The sequence below is a fragment of the Tricharina praecox genome, assembly GCF_024521635.1.
Source record: "Tricharina praecox strain CBS 144465 chromosome Unknown BZA05scaffold_35, whole genome shotgun sequence".
NCBI classification, from domain to species: Eukaryota; Fungi; Ascomycota; class Pezizomycetes; order Pezizales; family Pyronemataceae; genus Tricharina; species Tricharina praecox.
The window spans coordinates 99101-120818 of NW_026250437.1; the positions used below are offsets into that span (position 1 = coordinate 99101).

General features: G+C 54.9%; 4 protein-coding genes across 4 annotated transcripts; 3 read left to right on the forward strand and 1 right to left on the reverse strand.

Moving 5' to 3' along the window:
• The first annotated feature begins 1285 nt into the window (after window positions 1-1285).
• BZA05DRAFT_186882 (AEX-3 domain-containing protein) lies at window positions 1286-4726 on the forward strand. Its single transcript, XM_051479363.1, has 6 exons — window positions 1286-1864; window positions 1971-2299; window positions 2357-2474; window positions 2530-2814; window positions 2871-3395; window positions 3477-4726. The coding sequence occupies exons 1-6, from the start codon at window positions 1475-1477 to the stop codon at window positions 4629-4631; spliced, it is 2802 nt and encodes a 933-aa protein (XP_051335377.1). The 5' UTR covers window positions 1286-1474; the 3' UTR covers window positions 4632-4726.
• Window positions 4727-6858: 2132 nt separating this feature from the next.
• Window positions 6859-8889, reverse strand: BZA05DRAFT_431930 (carboxylesterase). Its single transcript, XM_051486206.1, has 3 exons — window positions 8555-8889; window positions 8282-8483; window positions 6859-8216 (listed from the first exon to the last, which is right to left on the reverse strand). Exons 1-3 carry the CDS (start codon window positions 8743-8745, stop codon window positions 7029-7031), a joined length of 1581 nt encoding a protein of 526 aa, XP_051335378.1. The 5' UTR covers window positions 8746-8889; the 3' UTR covers window positions 6859-7028.
• Window positions 8890-16042: 7153 nt separating this feature from the next.
• BZA05DRAFT_411326 (uncharacterized protein) lies at window positions 16043-17560 on the forward strand. The gene has a single exon (XM_051484981.1). The coding sequence runs from the start codon at window positions 16286-16288 to the stop codon at window positions 17348-17350; it is 1065 nt and encodes a 354-aa protein (XP_051335379.1). The 5' UTR covers window positions 16043-16285; the 3' UTR covers window positions 17351-17560.
• A 1016-nt stretch (window positions 17561-18576) lies between these two features.
• On the forward strand, window positions 18577-21647 carry BZA05DRAFT_411329 (uncharacterized protein). The gene has a single exon (XM_051484982.1). The coding sequence runs from the start codon at window positions 18928-18930 to the stop codon at window positions 21313-21315; it is 2388 nt and encodes a 795-aa protein (XP_051335380.1). The 5' UTR covers window positions 18577-18927; the 3' UTR covers window positions 21316-21647.
• Window positions 21648-21718: the final 71 nt, after the last annotated feature.

Here is a 21718-nt window from a genome sequence, read left to right on the forward strand (position 1 = left end):
GTCTAGCCCGACTCGTCACGCCCGCCGACCTGGAAGACTTCCGACGGAGGCCCGAGCTGCCTGTGGTGCGTGCATGCTGGAAAAGGGGATGGGAAGGCATGGGATGGGATGGATGGGGTGGAAGGCATCTCTCGCCGAAGGATTTCTTTGGGCCTGTTCGGACGTTCGACTCGCAGCACCTGCCACTAGGGCAGGTAGTCGGCGTGCCCCGGTCCTCGCGCCGCATCCCTGCCCGCGTCTGGCCATCGCGCTCTCCAGCCAATGGCATCGTAGCATCGCGTGTGAGACTGCGGTGGAACGCCATCTGCACTTGGCCTCTCCCAGCCGTTTCGTGATGTTCCGTGCGGCACTTGGGAGAATGCGCGGAATGGTCTCGTCCCCTCGTTCGTTCCTCTCGCTCCTCTCCTGCTGCATCTGCCTGCCTGCCTGCCTGCCTGCCTGCCTGCCTGCTTGCAACTGCAGGAACGCTGCCCTGCACTCGCCGCCTCGCTCGCTACTAGCACAGCTGCGCCGCTCGAGAGACCATCCCCCCGTCGCCGGACTGGCCTGCTAGTCGGCCTCCCGTCCAGCTGCTCTCGCTGCTATCAACCGTCGAAATCCCTTCTGCCCTTCCCTTTCGGCTCGACCCGGACTGTGTTCTTCGCTTGCTCTGCTTGTTGTTTGCATGCTGGTGCTTGCCTGCTTGTGCTTGCCTGCTTGTGCCACTCGTTGACCGCCACTCTGAACTCCACCTGCTCCTGGTGCTGTCCCCGAGTTATTATTATCATCATTCTCATTCAAAGTCACTCATTGCTCATTGCTGTTCGCTCCCCATCTACCCCCCCCCCCCCCCCCCCCGCCACCCACCCTCCACACACACACTCCCCCCCTAATCCCCGCCCGCAGGCAACATCTGAATCCTTCCCGTGGATTGTCTCCTCCGTTCCTCCCTTCTCCTCGCATATCTCCTTCCTCCGTGCTCGAGAGACTCAAGCTCGCCCGCCAGCCCGCAGTCCCGCCGCCGTCCCGCCCGCCCGCCCCACTCCGCTCTCTTACCTGGCCGTTACTGCCGACGCGGCCGTACTGTGCTCGTTCCTCTCTCTCTCTTCCGGATGACCGCGTTTATTCCCGTTCGATCACTGTAACGAAACGACAAAAAAGTTACTACTGCATACAATACTGCTACTGCTATACACTATCCTTTTTACAGCGCGCGCGTTTCTTTTGAACTCCCTTTTGACGAAAAATAACAAGTCCGCTTCTGCCCAACTCACCTACCTTCCCCACCACTACCACCTCCACCTCCACCTCCTGCCGGAACCATAGTTGTGGAGAGAGTGAGAGAATTCGGACGACCAGCCCAACTCCCGTCAATCTTTTCACCATATCACCCTCATCTTCATCGGAAGGTGCGGCGGCTAGAAGAGCAAGAGCAGCAACAGCAGCAGCAGTTGGTTTTCTCGCTCGCCGTCCATCTAAATCGCCCACCGAAGAGATGCCTCCGTCACTTCGAACCCAGCCGTCCTTTGTGCGGCCACGAACTTCGGACAATAGATCTGAGCGGCCAGTGACCAGAGGCGATGATAACCCTTTGCCGATACCCAGTCGGACCTCGTCGCTCCACAGCAGGATCACCCAGCCAATTCCCTCGACTTTAAACATCAAAGTGCAGCCTAGGACACCAAAGACCCTCACGCACGCGTACCTCGTCTGTGGTGTCGGACGGGAACCATCACAATGGGTCAAGGCTCCGACTCCCGCCCAAGGGAAGATCGCACACATGAAGGGCGCTGTCAACCAATTCTGGCTCCCTGAGATTCTGGGAAGCAGCCCCCGGTTGGAACAGGACAATGAAATGGCAAGATCGTTGCATGCGGCCATGCGGGTACGTCTCGAATATTTTCCCCTGTATCCCCTCGCGTTGCTTCGAACAACCAGGTGACGCGAGATGGGGGTAAATGAGAGGTGCTGATTTGGATTGGCGATGATAGGCTTGCTTCCCCCACGACGTCGAAATTTGCACCGGCCGCACGCAGCCACATTGCATTCATCACACATTCGTCCTTCAGCAGGACTCCTCGCACACGCTCTATGGTATCGCTCTGAGGGTATGGTCGAGGGCCGATGACAAGCGGGCAGAGACCATCAGGGAATTGCGAAAACGGAACGAGCCCGATTATTACGATACTCCCGACGAGACATACTGGATCCCCTATGCTCTCAGCTTCTTGTCGCGGTATCCGCTGTTCAACTTGTTGGGTGATTATCTGAGGGGCATGTGGATTCACTGGAATAAGGCGACGAACCTTTTCCACGCAGAGTACGTGTAACCGCCCTTCGTTTGTGGTCCCACAGCGGGCTGATATCATGTGTTTAGGGAGGTTTCGAGGATATTGTCCTTTCCCGCCCCGCGGTTGAACGATCTCGTGCGAATCGACATGAAGGATTATGCGCTCTGCTACCAGTTTCCCTCTTCGCCAACCGGATTCCAGAACGTATGCAATCACACCACTCTGGCCTCAACCCCCAATTGTGCTGACGATCGAGTAGTTCGCGATGTGGCCGCTGTTCTGTTGTTTGTCGATCCCCAACATTGTCGGTCTCGTCGAGGCCGCCCTTTCGCCTACTCGACGAATAATCTTCGTCTCTCACTACCCAGCAATGTTGACGGTTGCAGCCGAGACATTGCGCTTCTGCGTGAGAGTATTCGAATGGAGTGGTCTGTATGTTCCGATCGTGCACGCTAGACATGCTAGAGATATGGTCCAAGAGCCCGGTCCATATATTCTCGGTTTCACCGCCGAATGCCGAAGTCTATTTACTGCTCCCAGTGACGTAAGTTGGCATTAGAAACAACAATCAAAACAAGCACCGCTAACAACCGAATGTAGGCTCTGGTTGTTGATTTGGACCGCAACTTTGTTCTGACCTCTTCCCCTCCTACAACCCTCAACCCGGGACAGCGTAACAAGATGATTCAGCGCCTCACACAAGCTTTGAGCGGAGATATAGCCATCTCCGGTGTCCCATCTCACCTGAGGTCCGCGTATGGCGGCGGCAAGCTCGTTCCCGCAGGTCAGATCATCGTGATGCGAGGCGAGGTCGAGAGTGTTCAGGATCCTCAGTGGTGGGAACAAGACGCTGTAATGGCCGTCTTGGACCATGCATGCGAGAAGATGGGACGCAACACCGGTATCAAGGCGATCTTCGGTGGCTCGGTCAAGAAGCCTCTCATGACCAAGGTCTCTCTGAGACATCTCAACGAGATTGTCCGTGAACGCAACCAGTACTCGCGTGATGCTGTTGAGGCATGGCAAGATTACATCAACCTTAAGGGGCGCATGGACACCGAGTTGCAGAAGGTCAACAAGAGGAATAACTTCCTCCTGGAGGAGGTTGAGAGCTGGAAGCAACAGGTACAACCCACCTTCCATCACCCTCCTAACGCCCCCCCCCCCCCCCCCCGCCACTCGTAGTGGGTGCTTACGGTCTTGTAGTTTGAGAAATTCCAAGCATTCGCTGCCCAGCTCACCAAGGAAGCCTCCGATCTCAAGGCCAAGATCGAGCTGCACAAGAAGGAGAACTCCCGTCTCGCTAAGCTCATCGATCAGCAGAAGACCGACAGCAACAATCTCGGAATGCGCCTTGCGGGCACCGAGAAGCAGCGCGACGACGCCCTCGAGGCACTGGTCATGCAGCAGGAGGTTGCTGAGGATTTGGAGCGCGAGAGGAAGAAGAACAAGAAGGAGCTCACCGAGCTCATCCGCACCAACCAGAACATCCAGAGACAACGAGACGAGGCACAACGGGTTGTCATTCACCTGCGAGCACTCATCGAGGGCCAGGCCCATCACATGGAGCACCTTGTCCGCTCCCTCACCGATACCGAGCCCGAAGATTTCATCGAGGAGGAGGATTCGAACGGCCAGGTTACCGCCCGGCAAACCCCATTCATGTCAAGACGCGCGTCGAGGACTTCCTCGAGAAGCTCATCACGGACAGCGTCGCGTGCCAGTACGATCGACCCCAGAGGCCTTGATTCCGATGATGTCACGCCTGACATGGAACGACGACTAGTGAATAGCCCATCAATGAAGCGATTCTCCCAGATGAGCTGGTCCGACGTCGCCGACCGAAACATCCGCGACAAGACCGACGCGATCGCCGACATCATCCGCAACATTTCCGAGCAGTGCGCTGCCGCCGTCGAGGGGCTCCACCTTGCACAGGCTGCCGCGGCACAAGAGGAAGAGGCCATCCGCTCCGGCTCGGGCCGCGACTCGGAAGACGAGGATGAGGAGGAGAGGGAGGAACGGGAACGGGAGAAGCAATATGCTCTCCGCAGACGTAGGCGATCGACCATTGACGAATCGAGCCTGCTGAGCCCCACGCACTCGTCTGTCCCCCCGACCCCGGAACTGAGTCATCGGTCGAGCACGGCCATGAGCATGACCTCAACCCTTACACCCGATAGGCATTCACTCGGATACAATGAGCTCGATGTCCCCACAAGAATCATCGAAGCGGAGGACTGCATCTCGGAGCACACCGAGGAGACTGCCTATCTGGAGGTGGTCAAGGACAAAATGAGGAACTCTGATGGCATCATCAACCGTGCTGGTGCCCGGGTGTCTGCTTTCGGTACTCCGTAGTTTAGGGTGGTTTAAATATTTTTGCAGGATGAGATGAATGGTCCCCACTCTGAACTTCTTTTCCGTTTTCCTTTTCCGTGTCTTCCTGTAGGATCGTTTGGGTGTTTCTTTGGGTGGTGTTTTTTTTTTATACTTGTTTCTTTCTCGCTTCTTTCCTTTACCTTCGACACGATGATCTCTGGGTGCTTCTATGTATACCTTTTTTCCCCCTGTGGATTGCCCACACGACACTGCGCTGCGCTCCGGAACCCGACTTCCCTTTCCCTTCCATTCACTTATTGGATCCCCTCGAAACAGTGATACTCTGATACCTGACTATGACCTTCAGCGTCGATTTTTCTTTTTTCTTTTTTCTTCTTTCCTTTTCTGCTTCTCTTCTGTTCTCTTCTATTTTACCTATTCGATTCGATTCTTTCTTCGATTCTCTCCTCCCTTCCGATTCTTGTAATTGATTGTTCAGCGCCCGTTATGGTACCTTGTGTGTTATATTGTTTTTTACTTTGCTTTACTTCTACCCTTTGATTTCATGTCAGAAACCCAGGCGGTGTGGTGGTGGTTACTTCTTCGCAAGTAGGAGGTTAAGTTGGTGGTTATGTAGGTGGTTGGTTGGTGGTGGGTGATTCGGTCGTGGGTGGTTGGGTGCCCATTTCATGATTGTGGATGTTTTTAGCGGTTTTTATGCTTGTGGTTTGTGGTTTTGTGGTTTGTGATTGGAACTTGGAACTTGGAGATATCTGCTTGGTAGGGAGGGAGGAGGGGCTTGGAAGGGATTGGTTAGAGTGGGAAGGCGGTGGGGATGAGTGGGGGGCGGAGGGGAGCAGAGGGAGGGAGGGGACGAGTGGGCAAAGGACGGGAGGGAAGGAGGGGAGTAATTAAGGAACGTTATGAACTTCTATCTATTGGTGACTTATTGGTGACTGCTCAGTGCTTGTGACGTTTTCGCTGTGATGTTTTCGCTGTGATGAGTCTGTAGTTAAGTATTTGCTCTGTGAATGGCGCGATAGGGCGGGCGGTGGCGGGGATGGTGGAGGTGAAGGTGGAGGTGCAGGTGAAGGTGGAGGTGCAGGTGAAGGTGGAGGTGCAGGTGAAGGCGGGCGAGTAGTGAATGAAACTGATTGGCCGGGGTTTGAGACGGGGTACCTACTCTAGAATGGATGTAAGATAAGATTGGGACGGCCAGCCCGAAGCGTAGCTGCGTTACAGAGTTGGAGTTGGAGTTGGAGGAGGCGTGACAAAACCGTAATACGGGTTCGAATCCAGAGCATTGAGCACTGTGTAGACAACCTCGGTGCCCCCAGACAACTGCAGGGGGGCAAAGACAACCCACGTGGATATGGATACCGCATGTACGTAGGTACTCTAGATATTGTGGTGGAACCCCTCAGGGCCTCCCCATGCATACAGTATAGTACACAGGCACTTACGTACGCAGCACTGAGACGACTGAGACGACAGATCTAGACGAGTGAGACGAGTGAGCTCCCGTGGCGTGGATACTCCCTGGCCTACCCACTACGGGGGCCTGTCTACCACGGGGGCTTGCCTGCCACGGAGTTGGGATATAGGTACTATGTACTCTAGGTATGTAGATGCAGTGCCCACTTATCTACATATCTACATAGGTAGCTTCCAGAAGGTGATAAACTGATAAACTGATACACTGATACATGCTTACCTACATGCTTACCCACCTACCCACCTACCTACCCACCTACCTACTCGCCTAAGCATAAGCCTACACCGGAGCCGGCGCCGGCGTCGGCGTCTGCAGATCTCACCGCTGCTGGATACTGGCTGCAGGGTGGAGTACTGGTACATATGAGTATGGGTGTATGATTTCGTATATGCCGAGGGTGAACCCGTGGGGCATGCCGGCTTGAGGTGATGAGTGGCGGGGGAGGGGGGGGGGGGGGGGGGGGGGGGGGGGGGCTAACTATACGTGTTGCATACGAATGCATTGGAGTCGGCAGTGGGGTGGTGGGTGGTCGGCAGTGGGTGGTGGAGGGTGGGTTATCAGATTAATCATCAGCCTGGTGCGCATGTACTACTCCATGGGTGAGAGAACTTGAGGTTGAGGTTGAGGGTGCATATCACGTCTCCTTCCGTGTTATTGCTTCAAACAAGAACGGAGTGGATCCGGCATCTCATTCATCTCTCCAGCTCTGTCCTCCATGGGCCATTAACCAAATCCAACCATGCCCCGCCCCCGCGGCCATCCCAACCCTCCCAAATAAACAAACAAAAAAAAAACGCCCGTAGTCTACCGGTATATGTAGTTATCTAAGTATGTACAAGGTCTCTGACCCTAAAGAATGGAGGGGAATTATATGTAACCAGACGATTAAAAGGAATAGATGTTATGTTTGTATGCCACATTACATTAGGTGTTCACAGCTTCTACAGCTTTGTAGGATCCTGCACTACAGGAAACTTCGGGTAGTACTGATTGTACAGGCTCTGGCAGATATCGTTATAGTCCGCACTTTCACCGTCTCCGACTACAGCGGCGAGTGCGCCCCTCAGCCCCAGTCGGCCCACCACGCCGCTGCCAGGCGAAGTCTTCGCCCACCCCGGCCCGGCGCTCGGATTCTTGATCCACCTGACGAACCAGTCGTGGACAGACTCGGCGAGCGCCTGCTGATGCACCGTGACGGTGTCGCGGATATTATCCGCCCATGCGGCGCCGCCGCCGTGGAAAAACGGCACCTCGCTGCCGTGCGTAGGCCCCGTGCCCGCGATGCCGAGCACGTTGTCGAAGTCGCCGAGCCACTTGTAGCGCCACACGTCAGTGGAGCGCGCGCGCACGTCGACCATGTAGTCGGTCGCGCACTCGAAGCGCACGTCGCCGTAGGACTGGCCGCTCATTGCCGCGATGCTGGGGAAAGCGCTGGTATTGTAGGCCGCGAGAAGCTCCGCTGTAGGAATGTGCGCCATCGCCGCGTCGAACGTGCGGATCCAGGAGGTGAACGGATTGTTGATCCCGCTGTACACGTATGAGAATAGGGCGCCTTCGTTCGCGGTGCTGCCGACGAGGAGGGGGACGTGCGTGGGGAACGCGCGGTCAGTGTACGACGAGAAGTGGGTTGTCTCGTCGACGACAGGCGCGAACCACGTGTTCGTCGTGCTGTTGAACGTGGCCGTCTCGATCTCGGCGACACTCTTCTTGCGGAGGCAGGCGAGCTGGCCGCTGCCGCTAGTAGGACAGCCGACCTCTGCGGCGATGGCGGAGAGGCCGACCCCGGCGGGGGCGTATGGTGGGCCGGAGACGGCGTTGGCGGACATCTCGAGGGCGCCGGCGAGCCAGGTGTCCGGGTGCGTCCAGAGGTAGTGGTCGACCATCACCGAGCCCGAGGAGTGGCCGCCCAGGACGATGCGCTCAGGGTCGCCGCCGAACGCCTGGATGTTGTCGTGCACCCAGTCCAGCGCCGCAGTCACATCCTGAATTCCGAAGTTCTGCACCCCGTCGAGTTCGGGGGAGTTCGGGAAGCCAAATACGCTCTCGCGGTGGTTCAGGTTGACGTACACGACGCTCTTGTTGGCAAAGTTGGCCCCCGTCAGACCGGGATTGCTGTTGCTCCCCGTTACCTGCGAGTGATCGTCAGTGGATGCTACATGCGAGTGAAAAACATATGAAGGGGATGGGTGTTTACCATTGCCCCGCCATATATGTAAACGAATACTGGCAGCTTCTTCCCCTTGGAGGGCGCCCAGATGTTGAGGTTGAGGCAATCTTCGTCTTGCGGCGAGAACTCAAAGTCGTCGCGGTAGGCCTGCGGACAGGTGTAGCCATAGCTCGTAGCGTTGAAGAAGGACGGTTTCTTCTTCTTCTTGAGAGGTTGCGGCGGTTTCCATCTATACCCCGCGGCGTCAATAAAATTTCCCGGAAGCCGAGAAAACCGGGGGAATCGCGCATGATGCCGCACCTATTCTCGCCGGCCGTCGACTCCGCGTACGGGATCCCTCGCCACACGTAACTGCCATTCTCGACGAGTCCGCGGACGACTGCATTGGTGATCGTGAGTGCCGTGGGCGCGCCATCACACAGCGCCGGGTTTCCCGTGATCACCGAGGCGGCCACGGAGAGGTAGCACCATACTGCAGCGAGGTCGACCATTTCTTTGTGGTGGTGGCCCGCTCGCTCGCTCGTCGTTCGAATGCTTTGGAAAGGGAGCGCAGTACGGCAACGACTGTGTGTGTGTGGTGGGTGTGGTATGGCGGGGCGATTCCGAGCGACTTGTGGCGATTGCTAATATATACGATGACACGGACCTTGAATTTCCGTGGTTGCTGCCGCCATTGTTATTTTGTTTTGGCCATTGCAACAGGCCTTATGCTGGAGATTGCCTTGTATGTTATGGATGTTGGAACTTGGTTGGTGTAAGGCGGTGATGGTGCTGGGGTTGGCCTTGGTACCATACCTAGCCCTGGACGCTCAGACGTGCGACGGTGCGAGCCCTCCATCCCACGCCGCTCGGACGCGGTCTCGGAGGGAGAATAAGTACCAATGTTTCGACAGGTTCGGGCCGCATGTTTACGAGGAGACCACAGGCCTCTCAGAATATTCGACGTGGCGGTGTGAACCGTGCTGAGGAAATTCGGTGGTGCGTACTGATACCATCCGTGCCTACGCACTTCTCCCCGACCTCGAGACTGTGCTTCACGGGGTAAATCAATAGGTAGTCAATTCAATCTGGAGAGATGATGCGTAGTTGGAGCGCGATTCATGTAAGTACTAGTTACCGTCATACCTACAAAAAGTCCCTCCAACTTCACAGCCCTACCCCGCTGTGCAGTTCTAAGTATTGCCATCAACAACTATAACTTTCGTACTATCCCCTTCACCACGGTTTTGCAGACGACTCTTCTGCCAATACCTCTCTAGGCCGGAGGCGGGGTTAAGCGGAGAGCACACAGAAGAAAGAGGAGATAGAGGTCGAACGTTTACTCTGTAGAGGGTGATCAAGAAAGAAGAAGAAGAAGAAGAAGAAGAAGAAGACCCCGCCGGACCCACTTGGTCGACCCCACCATGGTCGCCATGGCCGCCAACGTTGATGCCCACTGCTACTAACCCCATTCACTTCCTCCCGCCGACATCTCCTCCATCGCTCCGTCACAGCAGTCAACTGGTAACCAGTCAAACAAACGAATCAGATGAAATCCGTCCGAGAGGCGATAGAGTACTACCCAGTACTTTGGTGAGAGCTTGCGTTCTCGGCAGGGATTGCTATAGTTATAAACGGCGGACCTCCCACAGCATTGCTGAAGGCCCGTGAAGCTAGTAATCTGCTCGGTGGTTCGGCATTGGCGATCACGCGTGGCGCTGCGTCGTCACCCGTTCGCGAGATATCACTCGATACCTGCCCGTCCGGCGCAATTTGGACTGTAACTAAGTTTGTTTATTGAGCTGTTGGATTGTGGATATTGGAAACGGCGGGTAAATGTTGCTATGGTATACCTAGATAGGCCGCAAGTGATTAATGATTGAACCAAAAGTAGATGGATCTAGCCAGTGGCCAGAAGCCTCAAGGGCAGCAGCGGCGTCGAGAAAGCGGGTGAATCATGAGGCGTTCAAGCTGACCATCGTGGAGCCGGACGCCCGTGCAGTGGATTAGCCGCGTAATAATACGGTCAGTACGGCAAAAGGCTCATGCCGTCGCCTGCCTCGTTGTGCTGTTACCTGTAACTGGCCATCGCGGAGAAGAACCGGCAAGAGCAGATCTGCCAACAATGCAAACTGGTTCGAAATTTTGTCGGAACTGCACTGAACCGGCCAACTATGGAAGGGGCTAGAACTGAACTTCGTACAGAACCAGTTTGAATATTCAGTTGGAACTTGTCAAACTGAATAACTGGGAAATTGGTTGGTAGCATCCCAGGCCGCGAACGGGTAGCAGTTGCGAGGCAGAGGTGGCCGTCGACTCCACTCCGAGCCGGTCTGTCAAAAAATGGCAGCGAAACCATCGGCTTGGAAGGTTCGGTAGTCACAGGGCCGGGCCGGGTCAAGCTGGAGCTTGCAAGTTGCAGGCTGGTTCGTGATCCGTCCGCCGTGGGCTGTAGATTATCGGTAGTGAAATGAGAGCCAAGGCCGAAGAAGCTTGGCGAGCGGGGGCAGCTATATAAGATCCTCCGCAGGACCGTAGCGGAGAGAGAAGTCTAATGAACCATCATTCAACCATTCTCCTCTCTTGCCGCTCCGTCGGCCCTTCGTTCCTCATGGGTACCTAGTCGGGCAGAAAGTCTTCATCCGCCTTACCTACTCGGCCCATTGATTGGTAGGTAGTACGGCGCGGCAGTACAGTGCGTCAGTCAACTGATTCGCAGGAGGGTGGGCATGGTATTACCGTACCGTACTCCTTACTGCTCTGCAGTGTATTCGTCGTCGTTGTCGTCCGCTTATGTACATACTTGGTAGGTAGCCAACCAATCGCCCAGGAGCATTGCGGGCTCGAGTGGGGTTGATTGATTTTTCATACAGCACGGAACCCTAAGGTGATGGCTTCCGTGCTGTATGAATTGTCAATCAACTACACTCGAGCTCGCGATACTCTGCTCCAGTGGAGTGCGGTGGGGTGAAGTGAAGTAAACATCACTCCGCCTCCACATCTCGTCCTCCCTGGGACATCGTAGACTTAGTTATAGTATACCAGATGTTTTCACGATTTCGACGTGCATGGCGGCCTGCCCACTGTCACTCAGGAGGGGGCACCTGGATAAGTGGGAGGAACGGGCTGGGCGGAAGCTACTATAAGTAGTATGTAGCATCCAATCTCTCCCTCTCTGTCTGCTTAGATTATACATTCAATTAAGTTTCTACATATATCATTACATCCACCTCGTCATCTAGCCGTATGGTTGACCTAGATATGTCTCGGAAAATCCACCGTCCGCTGACTTCTGAGAAGACTTCTCCGAATCTCTACGGGTATAGACCGAGGACTGGAGTGGCGTGTGGGCAGATCTCTGCCATGTGGGACTGATAGCTGGCCACCACGGCCCGGGGGGCTCTCTCTTTCTGCACTCCAGCGCCCCGCCGTCTACCCGTTCGCCGTCTCGGTCTCCATCCTCTCGGCCCTTATGCCTGTCCTCATATGTATGATACGTATATACCCCACTTCACTGTCCATCCTCCAACCCAGCCCCCCGCTCTCCTGCTATATTTCAGCTTTGGGCTGTATTGGCACGACACCTGATTTGTTCACCGCGGCCGAGTAGCTGCGTTAAATCCTCCAAGCTCTTCTCGTCTGCAACCTGCAGCGCTGTGCCGCAGCCCGAGCCCTGGGCCTCAGTGTAAGCGCCGTAGTCGAGCAGCAGCTGGACTGTGATTGTATGTCCGGAGCTAACCGCGCGGTGAAGCGGTGTCCAGCCCAAATCATCTTTGGCATTGGTGTTGGCCCCGCGGTCTAGAAGCTGTTGCATTATGACCGTATACCCGCGCGTGGCAGCCTGGTGAAGCGGTGTCCAGCCCGAATTGTCTTTGGCCTCGATGTTGGCACAGCGGTCGAGCAGTAGCTGCACCATGTCCGCATTGCTGTCCCAAGCCGCGCGATGAAGCGGCGTCCAGCCGTTTACGACCTTGGCCTCGATGTCGGCTCCGCGGTCGAGTAGTTGTTGCACTATGGCTGTACGGCCGCGCCGGGTTGCCTGGTGAAGCGGCGTCCAGCCGGCAACGTCTTTAGGTTCGGTGTCGGCTCCTCGGCCAAGCAGTTGCCGCACTATGGCTGTATACCCGCGCGTAACTGCCCGGTGAAGCGGCGTCCATCTCAAATCGTCTTTGGCCTCGGTGTTTGCACCGCGATCGAGAAGTAACTGTACCACATCTGTTCGACCTGCCCATACCGCTATATGTAACGTCGTCAGGCTATTCTTAGCCTTTCCCTCGATGTCGGCGCCGAGGTCGAGAAGCAGTTGTACCATATCCGTTCGACCTGCCTCTACCGCTGTGTGCAGCGTCGTCAGGCCGTCCTTGGTCTTTGCCTCGATTTCGGCACCATGGTTGAGCAGCAGCTGAACCGTACCAATATGTTCCGAGATAACCGCGCATTGCAAGGCCGTGTATCCGTTGTCATCCCACGAATCTATGAGACCACCGACAACCTTTACAAGCGCCTCGACGGCGGCGTTGTCACCCTTGCGGGCTGCAGCGTGTAACAGAGAGATCTGTTGCCTTAGAGGTGTCAAGAGATGCCCTATTCCGACGTCGCCATCTCGCTGCCGCTGGAATTGCTCCACGGGAATCCTCCTGCTCGCAAGCTTATCATAGGATTCCCCCTGACCATGAGGGTAAATGTAGCCATTGTTCAACTCAGAGATGTATACCGGGAGACAGATGACCGATATGTTTGAGATCTGGGCCATGCTCAGCCCGGTGAGTTGAGACCATCTAGAATCCGTCGTGCCGATAGTCATGCAAGAGCTACTTGAAGAGTTTTTGTATGCCTTTTTGTACACCCGGGTCTCAACCAGGGTCTGTTCAAAGGCGATCGTGAAGCGGCGAGAGCATCTTTTGGGTTCTGTGGAGAGGATTGAGGTTTTGGAACGAATTGATGATACGTCGTCATTGTTCTCGGATGATCTGGCCGCTTCCAATCGCTCTGCGAGGGCCGGAATCACCCGCAATACCTCGGCCAAGTTGTGCTTCAATTCTGCGTTTTCCTGTTGCATTTGCTGCATTGACGTGCTAAACTTCAATGTTAGCATGTATGTATTTCCATGGCCACAGCAGAACTTTGGGGTTTGGACCGACCAAGTATACACCGAGAGCAACAGGCTCAGCGATGTTTTGTGCATTTGCAGGTTCCGCAGTATCTTGGCGATATCCTGGTCCTTTGCTGCCCACTTGACGCTATCCCAGGCGCCAAACTTGGATCTAGGACCGTCACCGTCACCATCATCGGCTTTGAGGCCTTCGAGCTCCTTGTCGAGTTCGGAGAAGGCGCAAACGCAGCCCGTCAGAGCAATGATCAGATCCTCGACGTAGATCCTGGATTTCCGGGCCGTGCTGTGCTCGGCGAAATGGACTATGAATTCCTCCAGCTGGCGAAAGATTCCGTGCAGAGCATTGACCTCGGCGAGCACGGCACGCGCGGTACTGGGGGCGTCGACGGCGGTAGAGAGGAACCCGATGACCTTTGCTCCGATCTGCAGTAGGCCGGCGACCGACGCCGCAACTGAAAGAGGGTCCATTCTGATGTTCGTGACGCGTATGTAGCGAGTCGTTCTCGTTCTCAACGGGCGGGAGGATTCAGTGCGAGGAGAACGCGTTCGTGAGGCGGCCAGTTGCAGAGCTGGGCTCTCCAAATATTACCCCATAGCTGCGAGCCTTGTGCAACGCAACACCAATGCCATGGCAGTGCTGACCTGTGTTCGTCTAAAGTGCGCACACGCACACGCAGACCAAATTAGTACAGATGATTATGTCTGGAACTCCAAAATCGCGACGCGAACGGTGAGATTTAAGTATCTACCTCAACCCAGGATCGATGGACGCAAGTAAGTACTACATGTAGTACCCTGGCTACGGATTTGACGAGCATGGCGGCCCGCCCACCGCACCACCTCGTGGCCGTTGGAATTGCTCTACGGAGAGCTCCTCCACTCGTGACCTTGTTAGAGTACTGGTTTCCCCCTGAGGGTGGTTGCGGTACATACAGGCGGCGGGACGAGAGGCGGGTTCAGTGTTTATTTCGAACGTTCTTTCTTAGTGCACGCCCTATACCAACCTTGCAGAGATCGATGGTGCCGGTAGTGGAGTTAGTGATGTGTTATGCATTTGTATGTAGGGTGCGTAGTATCCTCGCGATCATATCTCGATCTTTCGGTACCCACTTGGTGATGATACTAGGTAGCCGAGTTGGACTTCCCCGGCATTGGCTCGAGTTACTATTCCTTTTTTCGGTTTGTTTCTTCATTGATTGTGTGCAGCCTATCCAGACTATGGTGATTTACACGCTCTTGACAATCATGTCCACGGTTCCGGTAACGGGCTCGGTGCAACAGCCTCGTCTCCCTCAGTCTTCCGCCTTGCCGCGCAGCCGCAGTGCTAACCTTTTCACAACGCTGAATATCCCCGAGCTGGACTGATAACGACAGGGAGAAAAACATAGGAAAGGGAGGAAAGACCGTCCACATTCTACTCTTCCATCGCCTCCGCTTGCCTCTCCGCTTCGTTCGCCGTCTCCCTGCCCAATAGATCCAGGAAGGCCATACCTAGCTTCCTCTCGCCGTCCATTCCCTCGCAATTCCTCCGACTTGAGCTGGTAGAACCGTGCCGCTTGTCAGAGTCAGAGAGGTGGCCTTCGCTGGACTGCTTCCTTTCACACTATAAGCGGGCACTCTGGCCACTTCATTTCAGATATGGGTAGGTTGAAGTGTGTCCGAAGTGTTTGCTGACTTCGACCAGCCACCCAACTCCATTCCGGTCCGCTGGCTGGTAATACTGTTCCTAGCGTCCATCACTTCTCAAAGCCAGATGAGTGACTGTGATGCAGTGGCTCCGGAATAAACATGCAGGGTGCACTGTTTGTCTGGTATTCCGTTTGAGACCGCGTTTGTGTGCTCTAGTTAAATAGTTTCCCCTACATAAGTTACATAAGTTCTTGGTCAGATATGTGGGATTATGATGGATATATCACTGGCGAAATGAGATGTGCGGCTGGCCCAAGGGCAGTGCAGGCAACAGCCCGAAAAGCCCACGGGCTGGGCTGGGGCTGGTGGGCTGATTTGATAGCCCGGGCTATCAGTTGGGCCGGGCGGGCTGGATCCTAGAGTCGGTATGGTAGGGTAACACCACGACAATCGATAGGAAACAACGTTGATAGGCAGCGGCGCAGCAACGGGCCGTGGTGGTACTAGAGCTTTCTTTCGACCAGCGGCGCTGGCAGGAAAGGAAAGGTTTGGAAGTTGGTGGTCGCCATAGTCTAGTAAGGTCGCGTGCGATAATAATTGACGTTCTCTCTCTCTCATGATAGATAGGTAACAGTCCCACGCCGGCAGCGCCCTTAAGAAAGAAAGCCTGAAGAAACAGGAGGAAAAAACAGTACATGAAATGTCAAGCTACTCTACTAAGAAGACAGGTCCACAGTGGCGGAAGCATGCCAATGTCGCAAACATTCGCAGGCCTCAATGATCTCCGGCTTCAACCCAACCATGAGTTTATCGCTACTAAACACTCGTTCTACCTCTGCCGACATATGCGGAGGTTATTCTCTTGCGGTTGTTGTTGGGATACAGGAGGTGGCCGTGCCGGATCCACCACCCTCGACGATACTAGCAGTGAGACGCATCATTGGAGCTCTCTCGCCGTCGGCCAGTGTGCTGCTCCATTTCCGCTGGACAGCCGTATTTGGCGTTACAGCACAAATGTACCCCCATCTTGATGCGGTCCGCTAGCGTCGGAATGCGGCAACAGCTCGCTTGATTTCAACGTTTATTTAGCGAGGAACAGCGGCTCACAAGCGTCCCCGCTACCAAGTTCTGGGACCGCTACCAACTATTTAGTCTTCCGTCCCCTCACATCCCTTCCCCACACTCCCTCTCTTAAGTGTCACCAGACACTTCCTCCTCCCACTCCCGTCCACACTCAATCCCCACACTCCTTCCATTCTTCCATCCCCCACTCCATCCCTTCTTCCATCCCCCACTCCGTCATCTTCAATATGCCTCCGGATCCGCCCGTGGCTACGAACCAGCCTACCGCCAGTACGAACCAACCTACCGCCACAATGAATCACCCTGACGCCGCTACGATTTGCACCGACGTCGCCTTGCTTTCGTCGCTCCTCAGCTACGAACAGCGCCTCAAGGTCTTGAACCATCATCAGCTCTACGACCTTCTCCGTCACCTGAGGCAAGACTTTCCGGGGATGCCGGCTCTCAGTGCCGACGAACTGGAGAAGAAGGTGGTCCCACGAGAGCGTCTCAGTGGTGTTCTCAGCGGCGACGGCGGCGACCTTCCTCTAAGTGTTAAAATCCTTCGTCTCCTCAACCACCGCCAGCTTCGCGCCATTGCTAGTGAAATCGACGGCATGGCCGGCGTGCGACTCCGCGTCCTCACCTCCGAGTTGGTCCTGAAGAAGGAACAATATATCTCGGCCCTTACTATACCCCAGCGCCACTATTTGGAAGCTCACATGCCGGGACTTCTCCAGCTGGAGGAGAGCAAGTGTCTGACCCAACTACGCTTGGCTGACGAATTTTCCCCCGATGTCATTCGCAAGATCCACGAGACACTTATCCAGGTTTTGGTGAACGCCATGCCCGAAGTGGACGCGCCACAGCAGGTGAATCACGACGCAGGTGGTGGAAATGGTGCCCCAGTGGTATCGGGACCCGAGCAAGAGCCCGACGAGCAGCACAAGAAGGAAGCCGACCCCGCATCCGAAAACGACAGCGACAGAGAAGAGACCATCGATAAAACGCGCATTCCCGTTTACGAACAGATGGGCTATCACAGCTCAAACGCTGCGGGCTACAAATTCGATCGACGGGTTGCCGTAAAGGCTCTGACCGGGGCTCCGAACCGATTGAAGCTCGTCAATCAGCTGGAATGGACGTCGCTCGACACTTCTGTCCAGAACGCCATAGTCGAAAAGGTTCACCAGGCTCTTCCAGCGCACAACCTCGAGTTGTGTCGCCGCCTGGTTTGTCAGATCATTCGTCCCCTCCCCACCGGCACACTTCACCCGAAAAAGAAGAGGCGCATTGATTCGCCCAACGCCTAGATTCGCCCAACGCCCAAGGACAGAAGAGCTGGTGGTAAGATGAGGGTCTTTTTTAGGTGTGGGTGATCGGGTGAAAAAATGGACGGTGCTGACTTCGGGTTGTTCTTGGTTTTCTGTTTGTGTGGGGTGGAGTGCTACTCTTCTGCAGTGGCCTGCGGTGGGAAGTTGAACTTTCCTTCGGTCGATTGTGTGCTCATGAGGAGTTGATAGGGATTACCGACTACTTGTGTAAGTACTTGAGTGCTTACATCTTACACTTTGTACTGACTTGCATGGTTTTTTTTATCTTTAGCTTAGTTTTCTGATTGGGTGGAGTGCTACTCTTCTGCAGTGGCCTGCGGTGGGCAGTTGAACTTTTCTTCGGTTGAATTGTGTGCTCATGAGGAGTTGATAGAGATTACCGGCTACTTGCCTACATGATTTTTTTATCTTTAGATTGCGGCATACGTAGTAATGGGAGGGAACAGACATCATCCTCAATGAATCCCCTTTTTCTCTTATGCTCACACATCTAGATACCTATGGTGGCTGTATTTGAGAATTGCAACGTCGATATATCCGATGGAGGCCTGCACCTGAGTTTCCTTTCCTCGCACGCACGAATAGGATGGTGGATGTGCTACGTAGGTGGGTACATAGCCTAGGTATGCGATATGCCTCAGTGGCAGCGGCGGCGGGGATGAGAGGGTATGCAGCGACGATTGTGTCGTTCTTAGTGCCTGGCTAATGGATCTTATGATCTAGGGGGTACTACATATTGGGTACATGCGTATGCCTAATCGGCAGTAATTTTCATCTTTTTGATTTGTAGTTAATCGCTTGCGACCCATCAGATCGTGGCAATATACACACACCGTTTCCGTATATAACTATTACCGGCAATATTGTAGTTTTTGTTGTATCGTTAATTGCTTGCGACCTATCTGGACCATGGAAATACACGCTCCGCTTCGTCATACACTGTCCAGCCCAACAATAGCCAGTAACAGTGTGTAAACCACCGGCGCCAGAGACACTATGTGAGTGATTTTCTATGACTGCAACACTACCACTGATCGACGGGGTTGGGATTGAGTTTGAAGGTTGAAGGTCAGCTGCGAGGGTGAAAAGATGATCCGGTTCAGAGGATAAGACAAAGACACGGAGAATCGTTAAATGTTTGCGCTACACTCCGAATAGGTAACCTCTTATCCCAGCCGAGTCCCGACCCAGTGACGAATCACGAGTCCCAACACGGCGATTCCCGCACTCACGTGTCATCACGTCTACTCGCGCCAATCGTCCAAACGCGTTCGCCCGCCAACCGTGCCCCAACCCAACCACCATGCCGCCGCCTCTAGACCCCGTCTTCGAATCGCACGTCCAAAAGATCCACCAGATCACGGGCAAGGCACTCAACGAAATCCGCTGCGACCTGCGATTTACCCAGAGCGCTGAGGCTACGACCAACAGGGTTTACGATGGGACGTTCTTGGCCGGTACTGAGAGGGATCCGACGAGGATGACGGGTATCCGGAAGGGATTGTTCCTGCTGCGCCCATCGACTTCGCCCGCTGCTGCCGCTGTGGGGCGGATGGATGATCGGTGAGATACCAGGTGCCATGTTTCTCTTTTGCGTTGCCCACCAACTGCTGACGGCGACGGTCGTCAGCTTCATGACCGATCCAGGTGCAGCTGGGGGGCAGGGTTCAAGCTTCTCGCCGGCAGCTAGCGGCGCGAAGAACGATCGCTTCAACACGTCGGATCATAAAAACCTTTACGCAGTCGACTCCTTCTCGTCCCTCCCAGCAAGAGGAAACGGCATAAAACATCCGCCCACAGACTCGAGTCCGACGCTCCCGATCCGACCGACACCACCACCATATCCCTCGTCGGCGCCGCTACTTCCCATACCACCGGCAATCAAACCCTCGTCATCTTCGGGGCCACTGTTCAATCTCGAACTTCCAGGGATGGATCTAAACCCGATAGAGTTTTCGTCTTCGGCGCCGCAACTACAGTCACGTCCGCGACATCCCATACGGCGACCGGCACAGCGACCGCCGCCACCGCCGCCAACGGGAGAAGTTATCGATCTCCTCTCCAGCGGGGACGAGCTCCCCTCAGTGATCATCCCCGCCAAACGGAAACCCAAGGAGAAGGAGCAAATCAAAGCAGTTGAGCGTTCACCCGGCAACAAGAAACGGAAGAGTCAAGGTACTGCAGAACTACTGGATCTCAGCAACATCCAGGTTCTCGATCTCTCGCAACCGGATGTGACGCCGCGTAGTGGGTTGATCCCGTCTAAGACGCCCGGAAGAAGCAGGGTACCACGAATCGCTGTTGAGGCCAGGGACGAGATAGTAGCTTCTTGTTCGTCTTCGCCACAGGCTGCAAAGAGCATTGGGGGAGTTCCGGATACCAGGGAGGAACCGGTCTACTTCAACAGTGACTTTGACGACAGCCTGTTGGGAAACTGGCGCTCACCCGTATCGGCTCCCAAGATGAAGGCCACAGCTACAGGAAACCCGGCTTTGTTGGTTCTTTCGGACTCTGATGACTCCGACGACTTGGATATGCTTTTGGGGACAGCAGCACAAAAGTCTACTCGGACTCAGAAGACTACTACAAACTCTGTCCGTCCCTTCAGCGCAAAGACTTTGGAGATTTTAGCAAAGTTCAAGTCTGTTCCTGACGACGACGACTCAGATAATGAAAACCCACCTTCAACAGAGAAAAGACATCCCGTCATCAAGCGAAAGACCACTACAAAGAAGGCATCCGCTCCTACTTCCCGCGCTACATCCGCTCCCGTCCCCGCTGCAGCTGCATCAAAACGCGGAGGACTGTCCGAGGAGGAGAAAGCCCATCGCGCCGCCGAGAAGGCCGCCGAAAAGGCCAAAAAAGAGGAGGCAGCACGAGCCAAAAAAGAAGCCAAAGAAGCAGCGGCAGCCGAAAAGCGTCGCGAGCAAGAACTTGCATCGTTCAACAAGCTTCGAACATCCAAGAAAGACTCCTCACCCGAAATGATCGTCGACATCTCCACCGCCCTCGCCAGGGACGATGTTGGAACAAGGCTGGTTGGGCTCTTGAAGGATTTGGGTTCCGACCCTCGCCCTACGTGGCAACTTTCGGGAATCGAGCGCGATTGGAAGGTCGTCAAGTGGAGGCGCGAGGTCAAGGCGGAATACAATCCAGCTCTCTCCGTATTCGTCCCGCTCCCACAGAAGGAAATCAGAAACGAGAAGCACATTCTCGTGCACCTCACAGCTAAGGAATTCGTCGAGCTTGCCTACCCCGAGGACGCAGACGCTCTCCTGAATCTAGACGCCCACGTCAAGATCATGAAGAAGCTCGTTCGCGGCCCCGACGTTCGAGTCATCTACATGATCGACGGCCTCGTTGCCTACGCACGCAAGTCGAAGGCTACAAAGAACAATAACTTCCGCGCACAGGTTCTCTCTGCTATGGACGGCGCTCCAGCACCCGCCGCCCGTCGCGCCGCCCCCTCGGCCCGTATCATCGATGAAGAGATGCTCGAAGACGCGCTCCTCAAGCTGCAGGTCAAGCACTCCTGTCTGATCCAGCAAACCGCGGGCTCCATCGAAAGCGCAGAATGGATTTCAATCCTCACGGGCGACATATCGACAATCCCCTACAAGACCTCGCGCATGGTCTTAGACACCAGCTTCTGCACCGACGTGGGACAGGTCAAGACCGGTGTCGATACTATGGATACGTGGTCCAAGATGCTGCAGGAGATTCATCGCGTCACCCCGGCTGTCGCCAATGGAATCACCGATAGGTATCCCGACGCCCGCAGCCTTATCCGCGCCTTTGAGACGCTGGGCGAGGGCGCGGTGGCGGATGTGCCGCTTATGGCTACCCGTAATGGCGCACCGAGTAATCGCCCGGTGGGAATGGCGTTGAGCAGAAGGATTTGCACTGTCTTTGCGGGGAAGGACGAGGATTGCTTGGATGTGTGAGGGAGTATCTGGGCGTTTGGTCTGCTTTATTAGATAGTATGGTGGAAGAACTGGGAGTCTGGTGCCTGTATTATTGCTACTACTTTGAGTTCTTCTCTTGCTTGCTGCATTTCTTTGCTTATTCGCTGGGGAATCGGGCGCGTATGGTTATTTGTGGGGAGTGAGATTGAGTGAAGGTTGTTTATGCTTGCTTATTCCGGAGACATCTGGCTGGTATACACTTATTATCATAAACGATGGAGATAACTAGAGGAGAGAGTGCGGACGGTCCAGATTTGGCGAGTGAGAGGGGAGGTATATGATGAGGAGTAATACTAGTAATTTCAACAGGCCGAGTGTCCTGCGTGCAGGCTTGGCCTAGGTACTTTAGAATAGGTAACAGCGACTCTTAGCCACGGCATTC